We start from the raw sequence: 20,719 nt of genomic DNA, 5'->3' as shown, positions 1-20,719 counted from the left end.
GATAGATGTGAAGATTTCTGTCCCCCAAAGAGACTCGTAAGGCGCCCAAAGCTTTGATGCTCTCTCATATGCTCCCTGTATCCAAATGAGCAATGACATGTATTAAAAGAGAAGTAGGTGTATGATAATCATAAATCAAGCCATCGAAGACCACCGAAAAAGTGTGAGAGCCCTGGATATCCTTCTGAGAGCTTGCAGTCAGGAAAATGGGGCTCTTTATAATCTACTCAATGGAGGAGCCTCTCCCTTTAAGTACTAACAGGGGCTTCCGGGAATTCCATGGTGGCAGCATAGGTACAGATGACACTGTCTCAGGAGTCCAGAGAGAAAGACCCATAAGGCCAGCTTGAGGTCGGATATTGAAGGCCATGACTCCTCTGCCACCTGCATTGATTCATCCATATTTCTAAAAGGCATAACTAAATGTAAGTCAGGCTTCTACATGTTATAATTAACATGGGACGGACACTCAAAATGGTAAAGTATGTATTCTACGGAATCAGCCAACTCTGTCCTTAAGACCATAGAATTTAGTGAAACAATGGAAGCCGTTCTATGAAGCAGTTTAACTTAACGGCTTGGATTCCCGAGGATAGGTGTCTGCTGCTAGGATCAAGCGTGTAGTCAGGCTCTGCTTCTGTCTGTGGTCCACACTAATGGGCATACATACACTCCCTTGCCTCCAGTTCACTTCTACATTAAAAATAATTAAGTGGGGGGCCACTGTGGGTGATGGACAGTGGTCAGCATAGAGGCAGATATGAGGGGCCTGGGTTAGGCCAGGAACTCTGGCTTGTTCCCAAGACCATTTAGGTCACATTAAGCGCTACAAGCTGTTTTCTGCCTTAACAGTGGCTTATTTTTAATTTTTCTTTTTAGAAGTGAAAACTACAGCCCTGACCCCTTGGAAAGGTTTGTATGTTTACCTCTTAGGCAGCTGATGCCTTAGTGGGAACGGGGTACGTAGTTTTCTGCACCTCCTCCTAGATGCCTTCTTCTTCTTCTTCTTTAAGCTCACCTTCAAGCATTCAAGCAGGATCTCTCCCTGATCTGCTATTAAGCCACATTAACCCCATCCCCAGTGATGTCACATCCTAAGAGTTGCTTCCACTTGCACAACTTTAACTGGCCGTATGGTGGTGCTAACGAGCACCTGCTATAGTCAGAGGAGCTGCATTCTGGGATCCTAGCAGGGCTGGTCTTGTCTTCCTCATGAAGCTCTTTCTAATGCAACAATCTTCTCAGGCCATCGCCTTGCATGCTGCCTTTGCTCATTCCTTTCTCTTCTTGTCTAACTCAGAGCTATTAGGAAACTGGTGACGTGGGGTGGGGCGGGGTGAGGGAGACTTGGGAGGAAAGGGGAGGTTCTTGGGTGAGTCACTGGGACAGGAATAAAATATGTCTTATTTGAGGCTTTCATGGCAGCCAGATGTTTCCGATGGATAATTGACACTCCTCACAGATCTCAGAGACCCTAACTGTCCTGGTAATTAGTCTCTTTAGGCCTCTGCTGCTCTCTAATGAGAGAGTGGCAATAAAGGCATCCGATGTGCAATGGAGGCGTGGCTGGATGAAGAACAGCTGCCTCATCTGAGTGACCGTGTCACCAGACAGATGGGATAAGCTGTCACTGTCTTAGCATCTACTGGAAGAAGGCCTTGCTCAAAGCAGACTGTGCCTTATGTCTGCCAGGACCAAAGATCCTCACCCCATGGCATTCTTTCCCTCTGGTATTTGCCCTGGGTAGGACTGGTCAGCCTTTAGCAGTGCTCAAACGGCTTAACCATGGACTTTACCCTTCCCTGCAGATACATGATCTGAGCTGGTGGGAAGCAACATTTGGAAACAGAAGTCAAGAGGCCCAGGGAAGGCTCTTTAAACTCTCAAAAGTAAAGTTTCTAGAAATTTCAAAGGAAAATGACAATCCTCAGCTCATCTGTGGGTGTCCTTGGGTACTTCAGTAGATCCCCAGCAGTCCTGAACCCTGATCTGTGAGGGAGGCTTTGTTTTCTGGTGGAGTGGGTCAGTCCTGATGTCTTTGGTGACTTCGTAGAAAGGGTGGGGGGGGGAGTGAAGATTTCTGTAAGAGAAACTGAGATAAAGCACAAGACATAGCGGAAACGTCTGTCTTTGTTTCCTATGAGGTTTGAGGTTTTTAATCAAATATAATTTCAAAAAAAGAAAAGGAAAGAAACAGAAACTCAAAGTAAACACGGACACCTCAGCATCAGTCAGGCTTCTCTCCCTTTGTGGGTAAGAATGGATTACCTCCCTCAGTCAGTGTGATACGTATCCTGCAATTAAGAAGCCACAGCAAGCCAGATATGATACCATGCACCTATAACCTGAGAAGCTGGGATCCTGAAGCACAAGGATTAAGATTTCAAATTCAGTCTGAGCTAGGTAGAGAGATCTTGTCCCAAACAACTGAACAAGAAGCAGAAGAGGAAGAAGAAAGAGTCTAGCTCTTCATCGCAGTTAGGAAAAACTGCATGTCAGGCAAATAAGGAGAATTAGAATATTGCAATTCTGAGTATTATTTAATAGCAGAATGGATACGTTACTGACAGAGTTGAGGAGCATTGTCTGTAGAACTGGAATCCGGAGTAGAAGTTGAAACAATGAATTAAATGAAGTGTGTTTCAGACAAAGGACTAGAGAATGTGAGCTTATGAAAGAAAAAGAATATGTCTGTGGAGTGCCAGCTTCTCTGTGTGTGCATGTGTGTGTGTGAGAGTGTGCGTGTACATGTGTGTGGGGGGGTACATGTCCCCACATGCCGTAGACTAAGAATATTTAAGAAAGCATTGGAGGAAGACAGTCTAAGGTGGGAAATAGTAGGCAGGTCACAGTTGTGATGGTGAACGTTCTACCAAGGAGCCAGACGTTCTTGTTAAGCCTGTAGGACGCAGCTGGAGCAATCTGGAGGTGTGGAAACATTACTCTGGAATTAGTGTAAGGGATAAATGTGAGATGTCCAGGCAAGCCATGGCAGTGGTAGCTGCTGAACTCTGTGACTTGAAGGTGAGCCATGCAGCTGTTTCTTTCAGCAGGTGTGGGGAGACCTCTTCCCTTGGGCCGCCTATTTCCTGCTAATTCAGCTTTCCCCATAGAGGCTGAAGAGGCAGGCGGGAAGGAGAAAGAGTATTTGTATGGGGTGAGGCAGTGGGTAGGCTGGATATGATAACTCAGCCTTGAATAAGAACAGCAGGAAGGCCTTGTGAATTTGACTGAGACAATCCTTCTTTAAAGAAAGGTGATGTATTCACAGGCATTGTTCTCTTTTCGGTAGTGCACTCACTGGCTTAGGAGCTATCCCTACAGATGTCCTGTTTCCCAACATAGCATTAAACCACAATGGAGCTCTGAGGACTGCACCAATGTAGGTAAACAAGAGCATCAGGGAGCACCCAGCAGAGCCGTTGCACAGAGGTTTCAGGTTGGACACAAGGTGTTCATCCTTATATGTCCATTTTTTTTGTGATAGCCTGGCAGGGCCTCTGCTGTATTCTGTTTGGCTTATGGCTTCTACCCTTCAGTTAAGTAAGGAAGAAGGGAATGAAAGAAAAGAGGAGCACCAGTGTGTTCTCAGAGAACTAGTATTCTTCTGGACCATGGCAGGTAGCTGGACAGAGAGGGTGAGGTAGGCTGAGGTTCAGTGAGGAATGGATTTTAAAGTTGAATCCCTGAGTATTCAGACAGCAAAAGAGATAGAAGAAAATAATAGGAGCCCTGTGCTTATAGTCTGTGCCCTGATAGACTCAGCAGGTTAAGTACACAGGACACATTTTCAATTGTGTTGGACAAGGTACATGGAGAAAGATTGAATGGACCACTCATTTTACCAGGAAGAAATGAAACCTGGCTCTCACAGACTGCATATATGGTCTCATTGACAAATCAGGGACAATGGCCAAAGTGGAAAGAATAGAACAGTCCAGACTCACTCAAAGTATAGCAATGTAACCTCTTTCCAGGGGCCTGTCAAGGAGTGGCCTCTCTTCTGGGAAAAGAAGAGAAGTGGGTGGAGGCGACATGGAGTGGCTACAGGAAGGGCGCCTTAGTTGAAAAGCTAGCAGTTAGATTCTAGAAGGTGTGAACAGTAGGTGACTAAGCCTAAGTGACAACCAATTGAAAGGTAAGTCCTCAGGGTTTTCATGATCATGTGTCTTCATTACCTGTGTCTGCACAAATGCTCTCCATGTCATGTTGCCTGGATCACCTCCCTGCCGGGCACAGAGCAGAACAAGGTTCCCTGGGGCTTTTCAGCATGATGCCTTAACATTGCCAAGAAGCTGTATGACTCTTGTGACCCAAGCTAACATAAAGTTGGACAGCTGCTGACTTCAAAGGGCCAAGAAATGGAATCGCATGGGTAGTAGCTAGATCCAAAATTTCAGTACTGCACAGGACAACCCCATGTGCAATCAAGAAGCATGGTTGAATGTGGTGTGATTTAACCAGAAGTGACACCAGTACTGAGCTCCTGAGTAGGGCGATCGGGTTTTGGCAGTGTTCAGGTGAGGACAGGGAGGGAATATGGACACCAGTTCTAAATAGCCCTGAAAAATACAGTGTACCAGAGCAGATCAGAGCAGGTCCAATCAGAGGCCTTATCCCTGTTCATTATTTCTCTAATGCATCTGATTTCTGACTTTATGTACCATCCAATAATCACCACTTCCTCTTTCATGGAAGTCCTTAGACCCAAGAGCCAAATTAGCCCAGAAGTTTGTATGAGGAAAGCGTGAGCAGCAGTAACGCCAGACCAAGTGACTGGCAAGGAGCTTTTCCTGTGTTGAGCTGCAGGTAGCTTACCGACATGTGTGTTCTCTCCACAGGCCCAGGTGCTGTCAGCGAGGTCAACAATGGGACGTCAAGGAGGGCAGGCTGCATTTGGCTCCTCCCTCTTCTGGTCTTACACCTGCTCCTCAAATTTTGATGTGAGTGCCCCTTCCCTGCCGGGGAGAGCTGCTGCCACCGCATCTCAATTCAACAGCACTGCAACATGAAGCAACAAGTCAGAATCAAATGAAATTCCGAGAATCACAGCCAATGAGACAGAAATTCGAGGGAGGGGAACAAAGCATACTGTGGTAAAGGGGAAAAAAAAAAGTCTAAAAAAAGGAAATTTGAAAATTGCCTTGCAGACATTTCGGTACCACTGAGTTTTCTTTCTTTTCCCAAATGGGAAGAAGGCACACCTAGCTTGGACCCACCCACAAGCTGCACTGTGTGACCTCTCTGTTGCCAGGGTGGGCAAGGGCTCAGCCACTCTGCCCACTAAAGTGCCCCACCATGGAACATTCTGGAGTCGGCCATCCCAAATTTCATCGGTCCATAGACACAAGCACAGAGTGAGAAACAGGGGCCCAGATGTGCCACGGAGGGCCCTTTGGTGGGCTGCGCGATGGTGGCGTGTGTCATGAAGTGTGAAATCCGAAGTAGAAAAAAAAAACAAGAACAAAAAAAAAGAAGAGAAGAAAGAAGAAAGAACGAACGAAACAAGACAGCCTGACAGCACCATAACCCCACAAGCAACAGTCACAAAAGACACCGTTAAGCTTTCGGTTTTGTTTTGTTTTTTTCATTTTACCACATGGACATCATGGATAATAAGGGATTCTGATTCATTGTTAATTTTATTAATTATATTTTCCGATATGAGTCTAGAACTTAGGGCAAAAACAAGAGACAAAACTAAAATTACACAGGCAAGGGTGAAGGGAAACGTGTTTCTTACGTATTAAAAGTGAATAGTATACTTCTTACCTAAGTTTACAACTGGTGGACCAGACACCAGGCACTAACCACCTGGTGAGGCTTTGGCAAATCCACCAGACACACATGTGATTTAACAAACACCTCCACCAGCGTCACAGATTCCTCCTCATCTCTTGCAGACAGAACTATGCTATCTATACACTACTTAGACACGGAAGGTTGGTCTGCACTCTATCTTGGTTTCTTGGCTATGCTTCTTTTGATGACATATATTATACAGTATATATATATATATATACATATATTTTTTTTGTTAGAGTTCTAGCCATTTTCTTTCTCAGCAGGGTCCTTCTCAGACATTACTGCATGCTGTATATGGCGTTAGCTGTGTGTTGATCTTCTAAAAGATGATAGAGTTTACCGGTAATTGTGTAATCAGCTCCTTCCTTTTTTTTTTTTTTTCCCTTGGGTTATTTACATGTCAGAGACATTTCTACAAAGCAGAAAGGACAACAGAAACAATAACTAATACCAGGCGCAGCATCTTTCCGGGTGTGGCTCTCTGAGGAGGAGGCTACCAGCTTGGCTTCTCCATCACACCTTGGGGCATTAACGGACAGCAAGCAACTGAAACAACTAAACCAACAGTAATCACTTGCTTTAGCCCATTGTGGGAATCCCTGATGCCTTTTGTGACTACTGGAGAACTTAATCCTCTTGGTTTATTTTATTTAATTTTCCACCTTCGTGTGAGTGCGTATGAAAGAGAAGAAAAATGCAGTTTTTAGGTAACCATTTTTTCCTTCCCCGAAGTCTGGGGACCAGAGAGGCCTCGGGGAGGGGTCCTGGATGTGATGAGGGAAACTGGGATTGGGGGATAGGGGAGGGATGGGTTGTCTCTGACTTGACATTAAAAAAGTGTTCCATGTCCCTCTTCACCTGGTGTGATACCTTCTTTGGTCATGGGGGAGGGGGAGGTGAATCTGACTGGCTGACTGGATGGAGGTGGGGCTGTTGCGGTGCTTCTGAGATGCACAGAAACTTGCCTTGGCGAGCGTTCTGCTAAGAAGATGGTGGAATTTGAACTACCTCCATTCTCTCTGTTGATGCAAGGAGAGCCAAAGTTTTGTGAGGACCCTGCCTTCAGTACCTTCAGAGAGTCTCATTGGAAACGTCACTCTCCTATCCTGATGTCCTTGGGTTCCCTTGTGGGGCGATGGTCAGGTTAGTCATGGTCGCTAGTTCCAATGCATGAACTCTTGTGAGGTATGCGTGAAAAGACAAGGCAGAATTAAAAGCAGAGAAACGTTCATCATGGTGTGTATTAAATAACCCCACATCGTATGAATTAATGTTCTGAGAACTGACTGCCTTCCACATTTGCCACCACCAGCCCCGACATCCAAATTTCACTTATACTCATAAATTAGGAGGAAAGGATGATTTTAACAGACCAGTATTCAAATAATTCTAAGGTTGAATCTAGAAATGAAACACAAAGATTGCTTGTGAGTTGGGAGTGAGGTATCAGGCTGACCTGTTGGGAATAGCTGTCCTTGTGATTTCAGGGCTTAGCTTGACCTGAAGGAGTCAGGATATTTAACAAGAGTGCTGGCCTTTCCAGCTCCTACTACCAACACTGACTTGGGATTGCTCACTTCATGTCTCTGCCCCACTGTGGCTTCATACCCCAATCTCACCCTCCATTGGTAGGTAACTCCAGGGACCAGACAACTCAACAGTGTGTGGAATTCTCTTCCTACATCTCATAGACTTGCTTTGCATTGACCTTTCCCCTCTCCCTGACCCAGCACCACTGGAAGTAAGGGGCCTTGCATTTTCTTAGCATAAAAAGCATCAGTGAAAAGGCAGGGCAGGAATTAAAAGCAGAGGAAGATTTATCAGCAGCAGTGGATAAGGAAAGTGAGAGTTATTTCCAAAACTGTGCCCTCCCACAACCAAAAAAGTATAGGGATTTTATTCTGGGAACCTATAGCAATATATTCATATATGGAAGTACTTTAAGGGTGGACCCGGAGACACAGACCCATTGCTTTCTGTTACATAATGTGTTCAATTCTCCAAGTAATAAAGTCAATACTTTCTTAATTTTAGGAGAAAAAAATATGAAAGCTCTAGGTGAAATTTTTCTATCCCTCCTACACCTTTGTCCACACTGGGAGATTTGGCTTACAGACCACGCAGCTCACTGGAATCAAGGGGAGAAAGCTCAGGTGACTCTCTGGTTTCTGAAGTAGAAGCCAGACATCTCCCTGAAGAGCGCGTTTCAGCACAGCTGCAACGATACACATCCCTAGGTTCATGAGCTGAGGGAACACAGCTGCCAGCCTCTGGTTGAGTAGATTTCTCTTTCAAATATGCAACTACTAGATAGGATTGAATAGCTTCCCTAGTACTACTAGCTGACATATACACACTCTTGTCACTAATCATGATTCATGTCAACCTATGACCACCATGCCCTGTGTTAATGTCAGCCAAAGCCAGCCTTGTAAGCTGTCACTGATGAGTAGAGTCTACCAATGTCAACCCACGTTCCTTTTGCCTGTGGCTATTTTGGTGATCAGTTATGGAAGAGCATGTTCTTAGAGGACCATTTACCTATGGCTGATGAGTTCTCCAGGCAAGAGGTCTCCCTGAGATATCTTGGAAGTGAAAGTTTCTTCTATCATTTGCAGATGCCTGAGTCCCAAATTGCTTAGGAAATTCACAGTGGATGACATTCTCCTTCCTAAGCCTCCTTGTACATTTAGAATTTATCATGGGGGCAGGGAAGAAAGGAGCTGGCAGGAGCTGATAGGGACAACCCTCAGGCCTTCCTTTGCTGGAAACAAGAATGTGGTAGAGTGTTTACTAAAATGTGTGGAAACAGTCACCCCGCATAGAACCCGTGGTGAGTTTTTGTTTTTTTCTTCAAAGAGAATATAAGTTCAAGTATACTGGACCACTTGTGACTTGGAGAAAACTCAGCATCGTACTTAAGAACCACTCCATCCACTCAACACTAGAGTGTCCCATAGGGAAATCGTAATCAGGGAAAAGCAAATTGCTATGCTATGGCAGCCTCTTTGGGTGTAGAGAGGACAGCTGTAGAGGAACAAACCCTAAACATTTCCACCAAGTATTCCTATAGAATGTTGTTCATCCTACAACAGAACAGCTGCACCCATCCAAACACACAGATGTGCAACATCTTTCCAAACCTTGTAAATGAGTCTCCTACACATATACACTACTCCAGTTAGCCAGAATATCTACTTCCAAGCATGGTGATTACCTGTTAATGCTAAGTCTTCACTCAGATCTGGAGACTGTACCAATTCAGGGCAATGTTCATAAGCAGTGGTGCAGCAGTGGTCTCATTGTGTGCTGTGACCACTACTGCTGAATGCCCATTATTCAAGCAGCAAACAAGTGAGCAGATGAATTAGCACCCAAATCTGCCTGAGTGTTAGTATACTCCACTGCCTCTCCCGTCTCGATCTTCTACTTCATGGACTTTGAGTTTAGATAGGATGACAGTAGCACTCATGTCAATCACAGGAACCTATGTAGATAGATATGTTTGAGTAGCAAGTGTAGAGTGTGAGTTCAGCAAAACATGGATGATTTCCTGCTATTGCAATTGTTAATAAAAATAAGCTACTTGTGAGTAAAAGAGAACAATATGTGAAAAGGGAGTGCTGTGAGGAACCAGCCATCTCTGCTCATGCAAACCACAGTGCAGGGTGGGAAGAGCAGCAGGCCCAGTGTGTCTGTGCACGCCAGTCATTTGCTTGCGGCAGACAATCAGCTTAAAGCAATTGACCTCAGTGGTGTCTAATAAAGGAAATAGAGCCATCTCTTCTCAACTTACAGATTTTAAAAGTCTAAGCCAAATTCCAGAGCTGATTTGACTCGGACCTTGCTCATTGGTATTTGATTGGGTGGTTAGTGTTTCCTCCGTTATCCCTTGGCTACCCAATCAAGCCACTGGAAGCATTTGATCTTCCTCTCCCTGTTCTTAATTCAAACATTATTTCCATGAGCACTTGACTTCATCCTCTTGTAAGGCAATACATGCAAATTAATGTTCTCAGGATTTGTGAATAAGGACTCTCCAAGTCTCTACATTCATCTCTTACAGCTCCATCAGTCTGCCTTCAAGCCCCATATGCTGTGAGTTGAACCTCGGTAGGCCAGATCCGTTAGTTTCTGAGCTCGGGTTAAGATCACCTCTTCTAATTCATGTCTGAGGCATTCTGACACAGCAACCTTTAGAAAGGTGACCTGGTTTGGCTTTAGTTTTGAATGCTGACTTTATTTCCATGCAGTCCAGAAAATAACTTGAATAACTTCTTCTGGCATATGGTGTAAGTATGTGAGTTCATCTCTATGTTTTGGAGGTTATTAATTTCTTTTAAACGAATATCATCTATGCATCTATCATATATTTTATTAAAATTTCCTAGAGTAGCCATAGCACTTATGCTGTTCCAGTGACTTTTAAAGTCTGGAATTTCTGAGTATTGGTGCTGCATTTTGAATTTGAAATTGAGTTGCTAATATGTAGAGCAAGACTATATAGTCCAAATGCATCACTAGTTTATTAGGTTCCTATTTCTCATCTTTTATATAAAATGTTGTCATGGAAGATTGCTCTATCTTTAAAATGCAATATTAAATGACTTTGGGTTTTTATAAGATTCCCACAAGACAAAATTCTAGAAAGCAGCCCTTTAAAACTATGCAGATAGAAGGTGCAAATCTGGACAAATTGTACAACAAATGCATTGTCTTTGCTTCTGGCATGGCCTCTCAGAATGGAAAACATAATCATAGTAGCGATTCTGCAGATATTTGAACTGGCTCCTTTTAAAGTTGGGAGATGGATCCTGAGGTACTCGGAAAGGAGCGCTGCTTAATAATAGACAATGGCTTTTCCTAAAACAGCAAATGGCATTAGTACAAATCTGCCCTATGCATGGCACAAGACAAACACACTGTAGGATTTCTGGGATAAGAAACATTCTTAATGTTCATACTGTATGTGTGTGTGTGTGTGTGTGAGAGAGAGAGAGAGAGAGAGAGAGAGAGAGAGAGAGAGAGAGAGAGAGAGAGAGAAGAGGAGAAAGAGGAGAAAGAGAGAGAGAGAGAGAGAGAGAGAGAGAGAGAGAGAGAGAGACAGAGACAGACAGAGAGAGAGAAGAGGGGAGGCAGAGAGGCTAGAGAGAGAGAGACAAGGAGAGGGGGAGAGAGTGAGAGAGAGAGACAGAGAGAGAAAGACAGAGACAGAGACAGAGACAGACACTGAGAGAAACTGTAATTATTTAATTGCTTAATTCTTCAAAAGATGCAACACCTTTTATTCCTATTCCTCACACTTGAAATAAGAGGTCATACATCACTGGGACAACTGTTGTGTTCAAAGTCCTAGCTTACATTTGTTTGCACTGGATGCATTAGCAGTTTGCATACTGCTGGTTCAACTCTAAATGTAAGCAAAACACGTAGCCAAAAGTTACCTTCTGGCATTGGAAATCCCCGGGTCGCTCTCTGTGTTCTTCCACACTTGACACCTATTTCCCTTAATCATAACAGTTTCCACTTGAACCCACATCTGCGCCTCTGTGGGCACCTTTGTGAGCTCTGTGAAAAGTATTCGCTCACATTCGACCAGTCGTTTTTGCTGCAGCACGACATAATGATTCGTGCCTTGCATACCTTTGGATATGTGTCCGCTCTTTTAGAATCCAAAGAGAGAGAAATGAGATATCCACACAAGAACAAATACACAAAGCGCATTGTCGAACTTCAGGTGATTTATGGACTACTTCAGACTCACCACAGGCCCTCATCCTAAGAGCCTTTACTGTGTGGTGCTGGGGAGCTGGCTTTGTGTTTGAAGTGCAAGTGAGAACCTGATTTTGTGTCTCCTGGGAAAATCTGGGATTGTGGGGAGGGGGATCCTGACCTAGCCAGGAGCATCCATGACCTCAGCACTCAGGATTGCTGTGGACACAGAGTGATTCCAGGGATACCCTGCCTGCCCAGCTTAGCTGAAGTTGAAACAGTGAACTCCGGGCTCAGTAAGAGACCCATTCTTAAGAAAGCAGATGAAGAAGCACCTGAGGAAGGCTTACTAGTGTCGGCCTTTTGTTTCCATGTGCCTGCAAAGGTGAGTATACCCACAGACATACATGCATCACCCTCACCCAGAGAGAGAGAGAGAGAGAGAGAGAGAGAGAGAGAGAGAGAGAGAGAGAGAGAAAGAGAGAGAGAGAGAGAGAACCTTATTGTGAAATTTTACCCAATTCTTCTGGATTACTCAAATGTCCCAAATATATAGTTTTTTTTTTTAAAAAAAATCATTCAATATATTTTGATATGTGGATATCATGCAGCAAGCAGGATGTCCTTGCAAGTCACCCAGAAATCTCGGTGTGGACTAGAATCTAAACACTGAGAAAGCAAGCCTGCGATGTTCTACTGCCCAGGCTTTGTCCTCCAAACTCCTTTTTGCTGACTGACTCTTCTGAGTAATGTTTCTAAATCTGACATAAGTTTTGATTAAACCGAATGTATTTGTAGCTTTGTTCATGATAACTACTGGACCTTCCTGTCACCCAAACAGCTCATAACCCACATGAAACCAAAGGAAATCGAATCAGCCCAGTTTTTCTCATGTCTGTTAAGGCAGGCATTTGATTTAATAAAATGTAACTTATCCTACACTCTCAAATATTGGAGTCCCAGGACAGGGTGCACGCATGTGGCCGGGCTATGTGGGGAGTGGGTACTTTATCCTTTTCACTAGTATTTCCTTACTTGGATTCTGGGTAGGTTCTACTCCCACTCACAGTGGGAAGCAATCCTTATCTGCCAAGCCAGTGCTAGCACAGCATGTATGTAAGAGGGTCAGGCAAAGTATACACCCAGCCTTAGTTCTGAACAAGAAAATCAATATTCCACAGTGTAATTCACTAGTCAGAAGTAATTGCCCACCCAAATAACAACAGCACAATTTCAGTAAATGGATTACAAGCCTGTGGCCACCCCTGGCAGACGCTTCACTGCTGCTATTTCACAAATCCTGCAGCTACGCTGCCTCCTGTAACACTTCCACTAGTCTATGTTCTCTGTCCCCATAGAGAATGAAAGGCCCATGGCTCCAAACACTGGAATCCTAGCAGGATTAGTATTAGAATCTCATCATTTCTGGTTATTAAATACTGTTTAATAGGAATTAGTGAGATGGAATCCACAGCAAATGGTAGAGAGAGTCATAGTGAAGTCTTGCACTTGGTGAACAGAGTGTGCGTGCTTAGGAAAATTGAGGCATTCCCTAAATTGTCAAATGAGAAAGTCTCTAGCTCAGGAACCTGGCTCAGCAGTGTCTTGAATTTCTACACACTTCCCCCCAGTTCCTATCTTTTCTGTATCATCCTCTACCAGCATAGTCTCCCTGTATACTAATAAGGTAAGTTGCCAGATGTCTAACAGTACATTTGCGAAGCAGTTGTTCTGCTATGTGCCTTTTATTTTTGGGGTGCATTCAAAGAGTGTGACCACTACTTGGAAGAAGGGGGCTATGTGGGTGGACTGCCCAAGGAGTGTCCATTTTCCATAACTTGAGTAAGATTTACAAAAACACAAAGTAGAGACACCCAAATATTTGGCCCATTCATTCAAATTCAACAACTGACATACAATCCAGTTTAGCCACATGAATAGAACAACTACCAATACTTCTTAGAATCAAGAGTGTCAAGTGTTCCTTGAGGGACAAGCCTGGGTCATGTTAAATTCCCATTAGCCAATGGCCAGTGCTTTCTGGTATGAAAGGCTTATGAAAATTCTGTCTTCAAACTACTCACACACCAGGATTTTAAAACATGTTTTTGAAACATCAGAACTCCACTGAAAGCTTAAAAAGGAATTAAATATATTTCTTTCTGCTGTTACCAACATTTGGGTCTAGGTAAAGAGTTATTTTTTTTCCAGTGAAAATATTTGTCTGAATCATTTTATCTTCTTTATGGTGCATTTGTTTCTCAGGGTCACCAGAAACCACTGGAGAAATTAAAGATTCAAGAATCTCCCTTCACGAGGGGGAAATGAATTATACTTGAGACTTGATGTGAAACCACACTTATTTACTCCCCATTATTTACTGAGGCCCCAGGAAATCCAGTCACTGTTCTAGATGCTGATGATTAAATGGTGAGCAAAATGAAAAACACTTCCTGCTCTCAAGAAGTTTCCAAGTTAGCAGAGGGGAAATCAATAATGGAATTACGAAACATACAGAGAATGGATGTGCTGTGTGTGCATGTTCTGTTATGAGCACCTGCCACACTGGAAGCCCATCTAGGAAGCCAGCTAAGAAAGGTTCCTGGTGAGACCTGCACTGGCCCATCAAGGATGAAGATAAGTTAACTGTGCCAGTACACTGTGGACCTAATGACTTTGCAACTACAGCACAAAGGCCCAGAAGTGGGAAACACAGCGAACTTAGGCAAATGTTTTTCTCTGACTTTTACTTCCCCATGAATCTCATCTCAATGGTCCATTGCCTCCTTTGTGGACAGGGAAATTTCTAACATATAATGGAATTCAATCCAGTATCATTACTATTTATCCTAAATGGACAATAATGTACCAATGGATTCTTTTATTTAGAGATCACTTGAAGCCTAATTTTAGGCTAACCTTATAACTTAGTGTAGGAATTCAGAATCACTGAAGGAGATACCTATTCAATGGGCATCTTCAACGTAGGGCTGTGTTCTTAAAACAAGTTTTTCTCTTGTGAACTAAATAAATAAACCCAGGATCAAGAAGTGTACCTCCTCGAGTGTTTACATGCCTGTATGTAAGGCCTTGGGTTCAACACTCAGCACCAGAGAACAAGACAATGTAAGTCACAAAGAGAACGTGCAGTTCTTCTCATTGTCTTTGTTTGCACAAACAAAACTTCAATTCGTCCTTGACATCTTCTGCAATGTGTGCACATAATCTATCAGAAATAGCCATCAATTCCCATCTATATCTTATACGCTTAGTTCTCTTAGGCATCGCTCCCTCTTTCATGCATTCACTACCTTTATTACCCTACCTCTTTCATAATTTCCTGGCATCATTGTTCCTAAACAGTATCCATAGAACAATGCTGGGGTGGTATTAAAACTGAACAAAACAAACAAAACGAACCCCATCCTCATCCCCACTGTCTTTGATAAATTGAAACTGACAACTCCTTTGGGGAGAGCTGTTTCTCTGATCCTAATTTACATATGAAGAAAGTCAGAAATAAGTACATACACAAATCTCAAGAGGTGAAGTCAGCGAAGGGACTCTGGCAAGCTCTAGCAGGCCTTGCCCTTCTTCCAGATCCCCTCTGCTTGGTTACAAACTCCTCGCTACCAAGATCCATTCCCTTGTTTGACCACTTCTTCCTTCTGAGGTTGACAACCAAGGTTCAGCTATCAAAGCATTGAAGTCCAGTAATCACAGCCTCCTTTGGCCTCACCTAATTAACATGTCCATTTACAATTAAATACCTCACCCTAACACAGGCTTTTCCCCTTTACCCTAATAAACTGAGGTTTTCCTATGGGCCATATTGATCTCCTCTCTGCCCACAGGAAGTCCTTTGTCCTTCCCAGAGAAGCATCTATGACCTTTTCCCCTGGTTCCCTTACCTTCTCCCTTGTCCTCTCTCTCCAGCCTTTTTCTCTTATTCCCTGACCCTTTTTCCTCTAGGGAGGAAAATAAACCTCTGGACTGTCCTGAGCTGACACCTTAATAGTCTTTGAAGCTTGAGATGTGTCTTGTAATCACCAGGATACCATGGTTTAACTGGCAGCAATTTCTTTGCACCAGTAGTAACTGGCAATTCTTCTAGTTGCTAAGGCATAGAGGTTTTTGAGTGGATAGATGGGGATAGACCAGGGCAGCCACTTTGAACACTTCTGCCCTGTGTCTGAGAGCAACGCAACCTTAGTATAATGAACATGATGGAAATGTGAGTAGCAAGCTAACAACAATTCATGTGGTCATCATCACTGGACATTGCAATTACTATTATTTTAATTTTATAACAAAAACCCAGTAGGGTGGGTTACATTTAGATAGGTTGTGCTTCTTTTATTTAACATCTGCTGGTAATTATATTTAGACGATAAAATATTTGTTCCCAACTCTGTCATGAGATATTTTAAGGCATCCAATTTATCCCATTTCTCATCACTCTGGTTAAAACTAGATATTCCTAATTTTGTCATCCCTTTTATTCTCTTTGTGAGTCATTTTCTTTGAACACGGTTCAATGTTTTCTCCTGTTAGAGAAATAAAAACGTTCTACCTGATAGATAAGTCACTGGCCTTGATGTAAGTACTTTACTTATTACATGCATGGGTGACTCGGAATTGGACATTCAGGGGTTCTCAGCATCACCACCAGTAAGGGAAGAATATCTGCTTGTATTATTATACCCCAATAATAGTATTCAATTTTACATCTTTCTGTGTCTTTACAGTTTATTATGTACTTTAACATAGTCCTTCTCATTCAATCTGATTTAAGATTCTCCAGAACTATGGGGGCAAGTCTCATCCACTGTCCACTTCTTCTTAATTGTATTTCTCTCTGCACATTCTCTGGGCTTTTCAAAAAATTTCAAAGTCACGCATTAGCCTTGGGGAGGCCAGTTCCAGAATCTTGGGAAATCCTAGAGGTATTGACCTACGTGGTGACAAATCTGCCCCATAGACTAGATCTCACTGATAGGTGTCCCACACCATGCTGGTCGATAAAGACTCAGGTGGAGAAAATCAATGCAGCATGCATAGCATGTATATATATGTGCAGCACACCGTCGTGAATTTTCACAGGTGCCAAAAACATACGCACATTCTCCGTATGCTGCAATTTCTGGAAGGTTGAATGGTTTAGCATACATTGATGTTGACTGAATTTTCTGCCTTGGCCTTATGGAACCAAGTGAAGTTCAGTGCACATTTAGAAGGCTTGCCTGTGTATTACTCTGGTGTATGGTAGGAGTGCATCATAGGAACTGTGGCTTGCAAAGATAGGACGGCTTCTGCTGGGTTCCCGCAGCTCTCATAATAACACAGATGCTGAGATTCACCCACCATCTAAGCCTAGGCACTGCCTGTCAACCTGCTATGCCATGCTAACTGAGAGGATTTGGGCAACCTTTAGCTTTGGAAAATTCTGAAGGCTACCATGGGCTGATCTCCAGGGAACTAAACCTCAGAGTTTATATATCGCAGAGAATTGTACCCTGCCTGGTTTTCATCTTCCAGTGCCCTGAACACACATTCAAAGATTCGATACTTTAGGAAGATGAATTCCTTGAGACTTCTTGATGAACCTGATAGTTCTAGGGCTAGATTTATATCCTGAATGCCTCTGTGGTTAGATATCCTTGCTCTCCTAGGCAATATCAGGTGCCTAAGACCCATTGATACAATGTGGGTACCAGCCCTTTATGTTAAACAGCATCAGTGGCCCAATCCTTAAGCCCAGCCCTAATGCTAGAGGCTGAAGAAACCCCAGGAGTTTCCATCCCTTGGGAGGTTTTTCCCTTCCCTCAATTCCATTTAAATCCACGAGGCTTCCAACCCTCTGGAAGGTCTGGAGTTGCTGCTAAGGCTTGGGGAGAAGCTGCTGTGAAAAACAGAGGTTGTTGCTAAGCAAAGGCATTCTCAGGGAGGTGCCTGACAGAGGAAAAACAGCACTTGGTTAACCTGAAATTGATTGACATGAGAGCTCCTCAGACTTTCAGCTGCTTCTGCCCAGGTTCCAGTTCCTATACAGAAAAGACAATGAGCACCAATCACACTTCAATGGGATGTATATTTTCCTGTCAGTGGTGGATAGGTTAGCTAGTATGGCAAACTACTAATGCCAGCAGCTGTTCTTTGTGTCTTAAGGTAGGAGAGCATCCTCATCATGTCTTCAGTACCAGTTCCATCATCTTCTGTTGAAAATAGGTGTGTCTCTTATGGACACAGCAGCCATCCAGTTCTACCCTACTCTTCTCACCCGGTCCAAGGAAGCTACAGAGGAAATAGTTTGTCCCTGATAAGGGGCTCTGTAGATCCTGTGTGATATGAGAAGTAACCCTGAGATCCAGTATTCAGATAGATTTGAACTAGAAGGATACAAAATAACCAACCAGCAGCCACAACTTCCTTTGTGAGCTTCACAGCCTGCTCATCATCATGATGGGTGTGTCTAAAGACTGGGAGTCTGTTCAGGCTCTCCCCTTCTGTCTGTAGGTAACTTCTTGCCTACAGTTCAAAGGCAGCCTTATTTTAAAAGACAGCAGAACGTGACAATGGGCCAAATGGTGCTGCACACATTCTAAGGATGGGAAGAGAGCAAAAGGGTTTGGCCACAGATGGAAAGGCCACAGACGTATCCATGGGCAATGGACTATGAAAGAAAAAGGTAAGAGTTGGACAGCAAGAAGGTGAGCTGTCAGCAGGGAAAGGCACTCAAAAGGCATTTCTACCTGGAAGTGAACAGAGCGATTAGGCTCTTTTCTAGAGAGAAGACATTGTTAGAGACAGTGAGAGTCAGTCATGCTCAAATTTTGGCTACTTAGAGCACTAGTTAACAAAAAGACCAAGGAATATGCCAGACCAGTGCACACAGCTGACTGTTGGAAGCTTTAACTGCAAACACTAGGTAGAAACCTACCCTAGCAGCTGGCCTGGGTCTCATGTAAGTCACAGTTCTTTCTGTCCTTTACTTGAAGGCTTACCAGCCTGATAGGAGACGTCATCTATTCCTGACAACCTCTGCAGACAAACTTGTCACCCTTTCCCTGTGGAAAGTACTGGAGAAAAGAGAGAGATGTAGAATGGAAATGAATGCAAAGTGAGGACAAAGCTTTTGTTCTCAGACCTAGTACTCGAACAAGTAGAGGTCAAACAAATCCTTTATAGCTATCAAGCAAAGACAGGCCAGGAAAGCATCCAATGATGCAGAAGACTGGGAAACCCTGCTGTGCCAAGATTTAGTTGTATGCCATTGAGTGTCTATTTTTGCTGCCTGGTAAAATCACTCCTTCTATCGTCTTTCATTCCACTTTATACCAGATTTGCCTGGTGACTGCTAGCTTCTACCATGCTCCTTTTAACCTAGCTCCAGGCTGGAACCTGCTCACATAGAGAACACCAGCAGAAAATCCAAATGGATAGAAAAGAGAGCTTTTAGTCTCCAGTCCCTGGGCCACTCCCCACTAGATTAAAATTATCCATGGGGGACAATGTCCTTCTGTAAAGGTCTTGGCTTTGTGCAGTTGACCTCTCAAAGTCATAGATATAGACAGATTCTCGTAGTTTTTGATCCTTGGACTGGAAGACAGTAGCCATTTCCTATAGCTGCTGTCCTGAAATCTCTCTCTCTCTCTCTCTCTCTCTCTCTCTCTCTCTCTCTCTCTCTCTCTCTCTCTCTCTCTCTCTCCTGAATGGTTTGTATCCCCCCACCCCCAAAATCTCTAAGCATCTTTTGTCTTATGTCTCTTGGTAGTTGAAAATCCCTGACCATGATAAAAAGGTAAGCTGGGCTATCTATATAGGACAAGGACTGTCAGGAAACACATACAGAAGAATTTCAATATCTGAGTAGTTGCTATAATGGCCCAGGGGATCCCACCGGAGGTGTACACCTGGTACAAGTGGGTGATGTCCCATTTGTCCTTTCCTGTTAACTACTCCTGTCTACTTTTAAAAATAAAGAAACCACGGCTCAGGAAGGTCATATGAAATGGCCCGATGTAATTTTCCTGTCTGTAAAGGTCTAGGGGCAACAGCTTACAAATCCTTTCAAGATGGTGAATGTCACACACTATATATAAAGCGTGGCATATAAAAGAAATATGTAAGAAATTCCTTCAAAGGGGTCAGAACCTTGATTACATTTGTGCTCTTTACCTGTGATTTTTTTTTCTTCCCCATCAAGTCAATGAATTTGGTTTCTGTGCTCCCCCGAAAGAGCCTATGTTCCAGAAAAGACTTTATCTAATGCTTTGTTTTCATACAAAGTCTGTGTGCTTTTGGCATTTAATGAATGTCTATTAATAGTCCCCTGCCCATGGGAGGCTTTGGCCTCAATGTGATCACTCTATGTTTCTTACACATGCGAGATAACAGAGTGGATTTGCTCCATATACTATAGTAGACTGACCCGAGGGGGCTATCAGAGACCATTTAGATCAGCTTCCTGTCTTTGCCCAGCACAGGGCCGGAACTATGGCCACTTAGCACTGTTCGTACGGATATCGATGTTCTAGTGTCCTGGAGGGTCCTGAGAGGCTCAAATAGCCCTGATAGTATGAAGGAGCTTCCTTTCTCCTCTCTGAGACAAATCCCTCCTGCCAGAGCTTCAGGTGATACTGTACTGCAGGGACCCCAGGCACTTAGATGCAAGGCAGAGAAACACAGATTTAAAATCAAGGCAAACCAAGTTAGGAATTATGACAAACAGCTAAAGGACAGCAGTCTTGCCTTCCAGAGGTGAGAACAGAGTAGATGCCTTTCCCATACCTTCTGTGCAGTCATTTACTAGCTGAAGGGATGGGGGTGGGGTTGGGGGTTGAACAATCACTGGTAACAAACAGTTTGACAGGAGTCTGGCCCATATGAAACACTTGATCTTACAAGGGTGAAAGTTATAAAAACTACCAAAGTTTGTTGCTCAGTCCTTCGGTCCCATATATTGGAACCATATATTCTAAAAGCCTGAGTGGCATACAGGATAGTTCTTGCCATTCTTCATAACACTTGTACTTCCAAAAGAAGCTAGTTAACTTTTTTTATCATAATGGAGCAACCATGATGTAGGGTTTTACTAGGATTGATAATTAGTTATACCTAGACCCTTCCTGTGGGGTTTTCTTTTTACACAATAGTTTGAAAACAGAAACCAACCAATAAAAATCATACTTTAAATTCTGCA

General features: G+C 43.4%; 1 protein-coding gene across 3 annotated transcripts in view; it reads left to right on the top strand.

Annotated features, from left to right (window-relative positions):
• Ntm (neurotrimin) overlaps positions 1-6,662 on the top strand; it is a 951,504-nt gene extending 944,842 nt beyond the window's left edge. For 2 of the 3 annotated variants that reach the window (XM_032909748.1, XM_032909749.1), the window contains one exon: positions 4,842-6,662. In XM_032909748.1, coding sequence (XP_032765639.1) covers positions 4,842-4,942 — 101 coding nt within the window. In that variant the 3' untranslated portion in view covers positions 4,943-6,662. Of the gene's footprint in view, positions 1-879; positions 913-4,841 lie in introns of all 3 variants that reach the window. The other variant, XM_032909747.1, reaches the window with a different exon arrangement.
• The last annotated feature ends 14,057 nt before the right edge of the window (positions 6,663-20,719 follow it).

This window comes from Rattus rattus, chromosome 8 (genome assembly GCF_011064425.1).
Source record: "Rattus rattus isolate New Zealand chromosome 8, Rrattus_CSIRO_v1, whole genome shotgun sequence".
In the NCBI taxonomy this organism is placed as follows: domain Eukaryota; kingdom Metazoa; phylum Chordata; class Mammalia; order Rodentia; family Muridae; genus Rattus; species Rattus rattus.
Note: the sequence above shows the minus strand (reverse complement) of the source record. Positions and strands in the feature narration are given on the sequence as shown.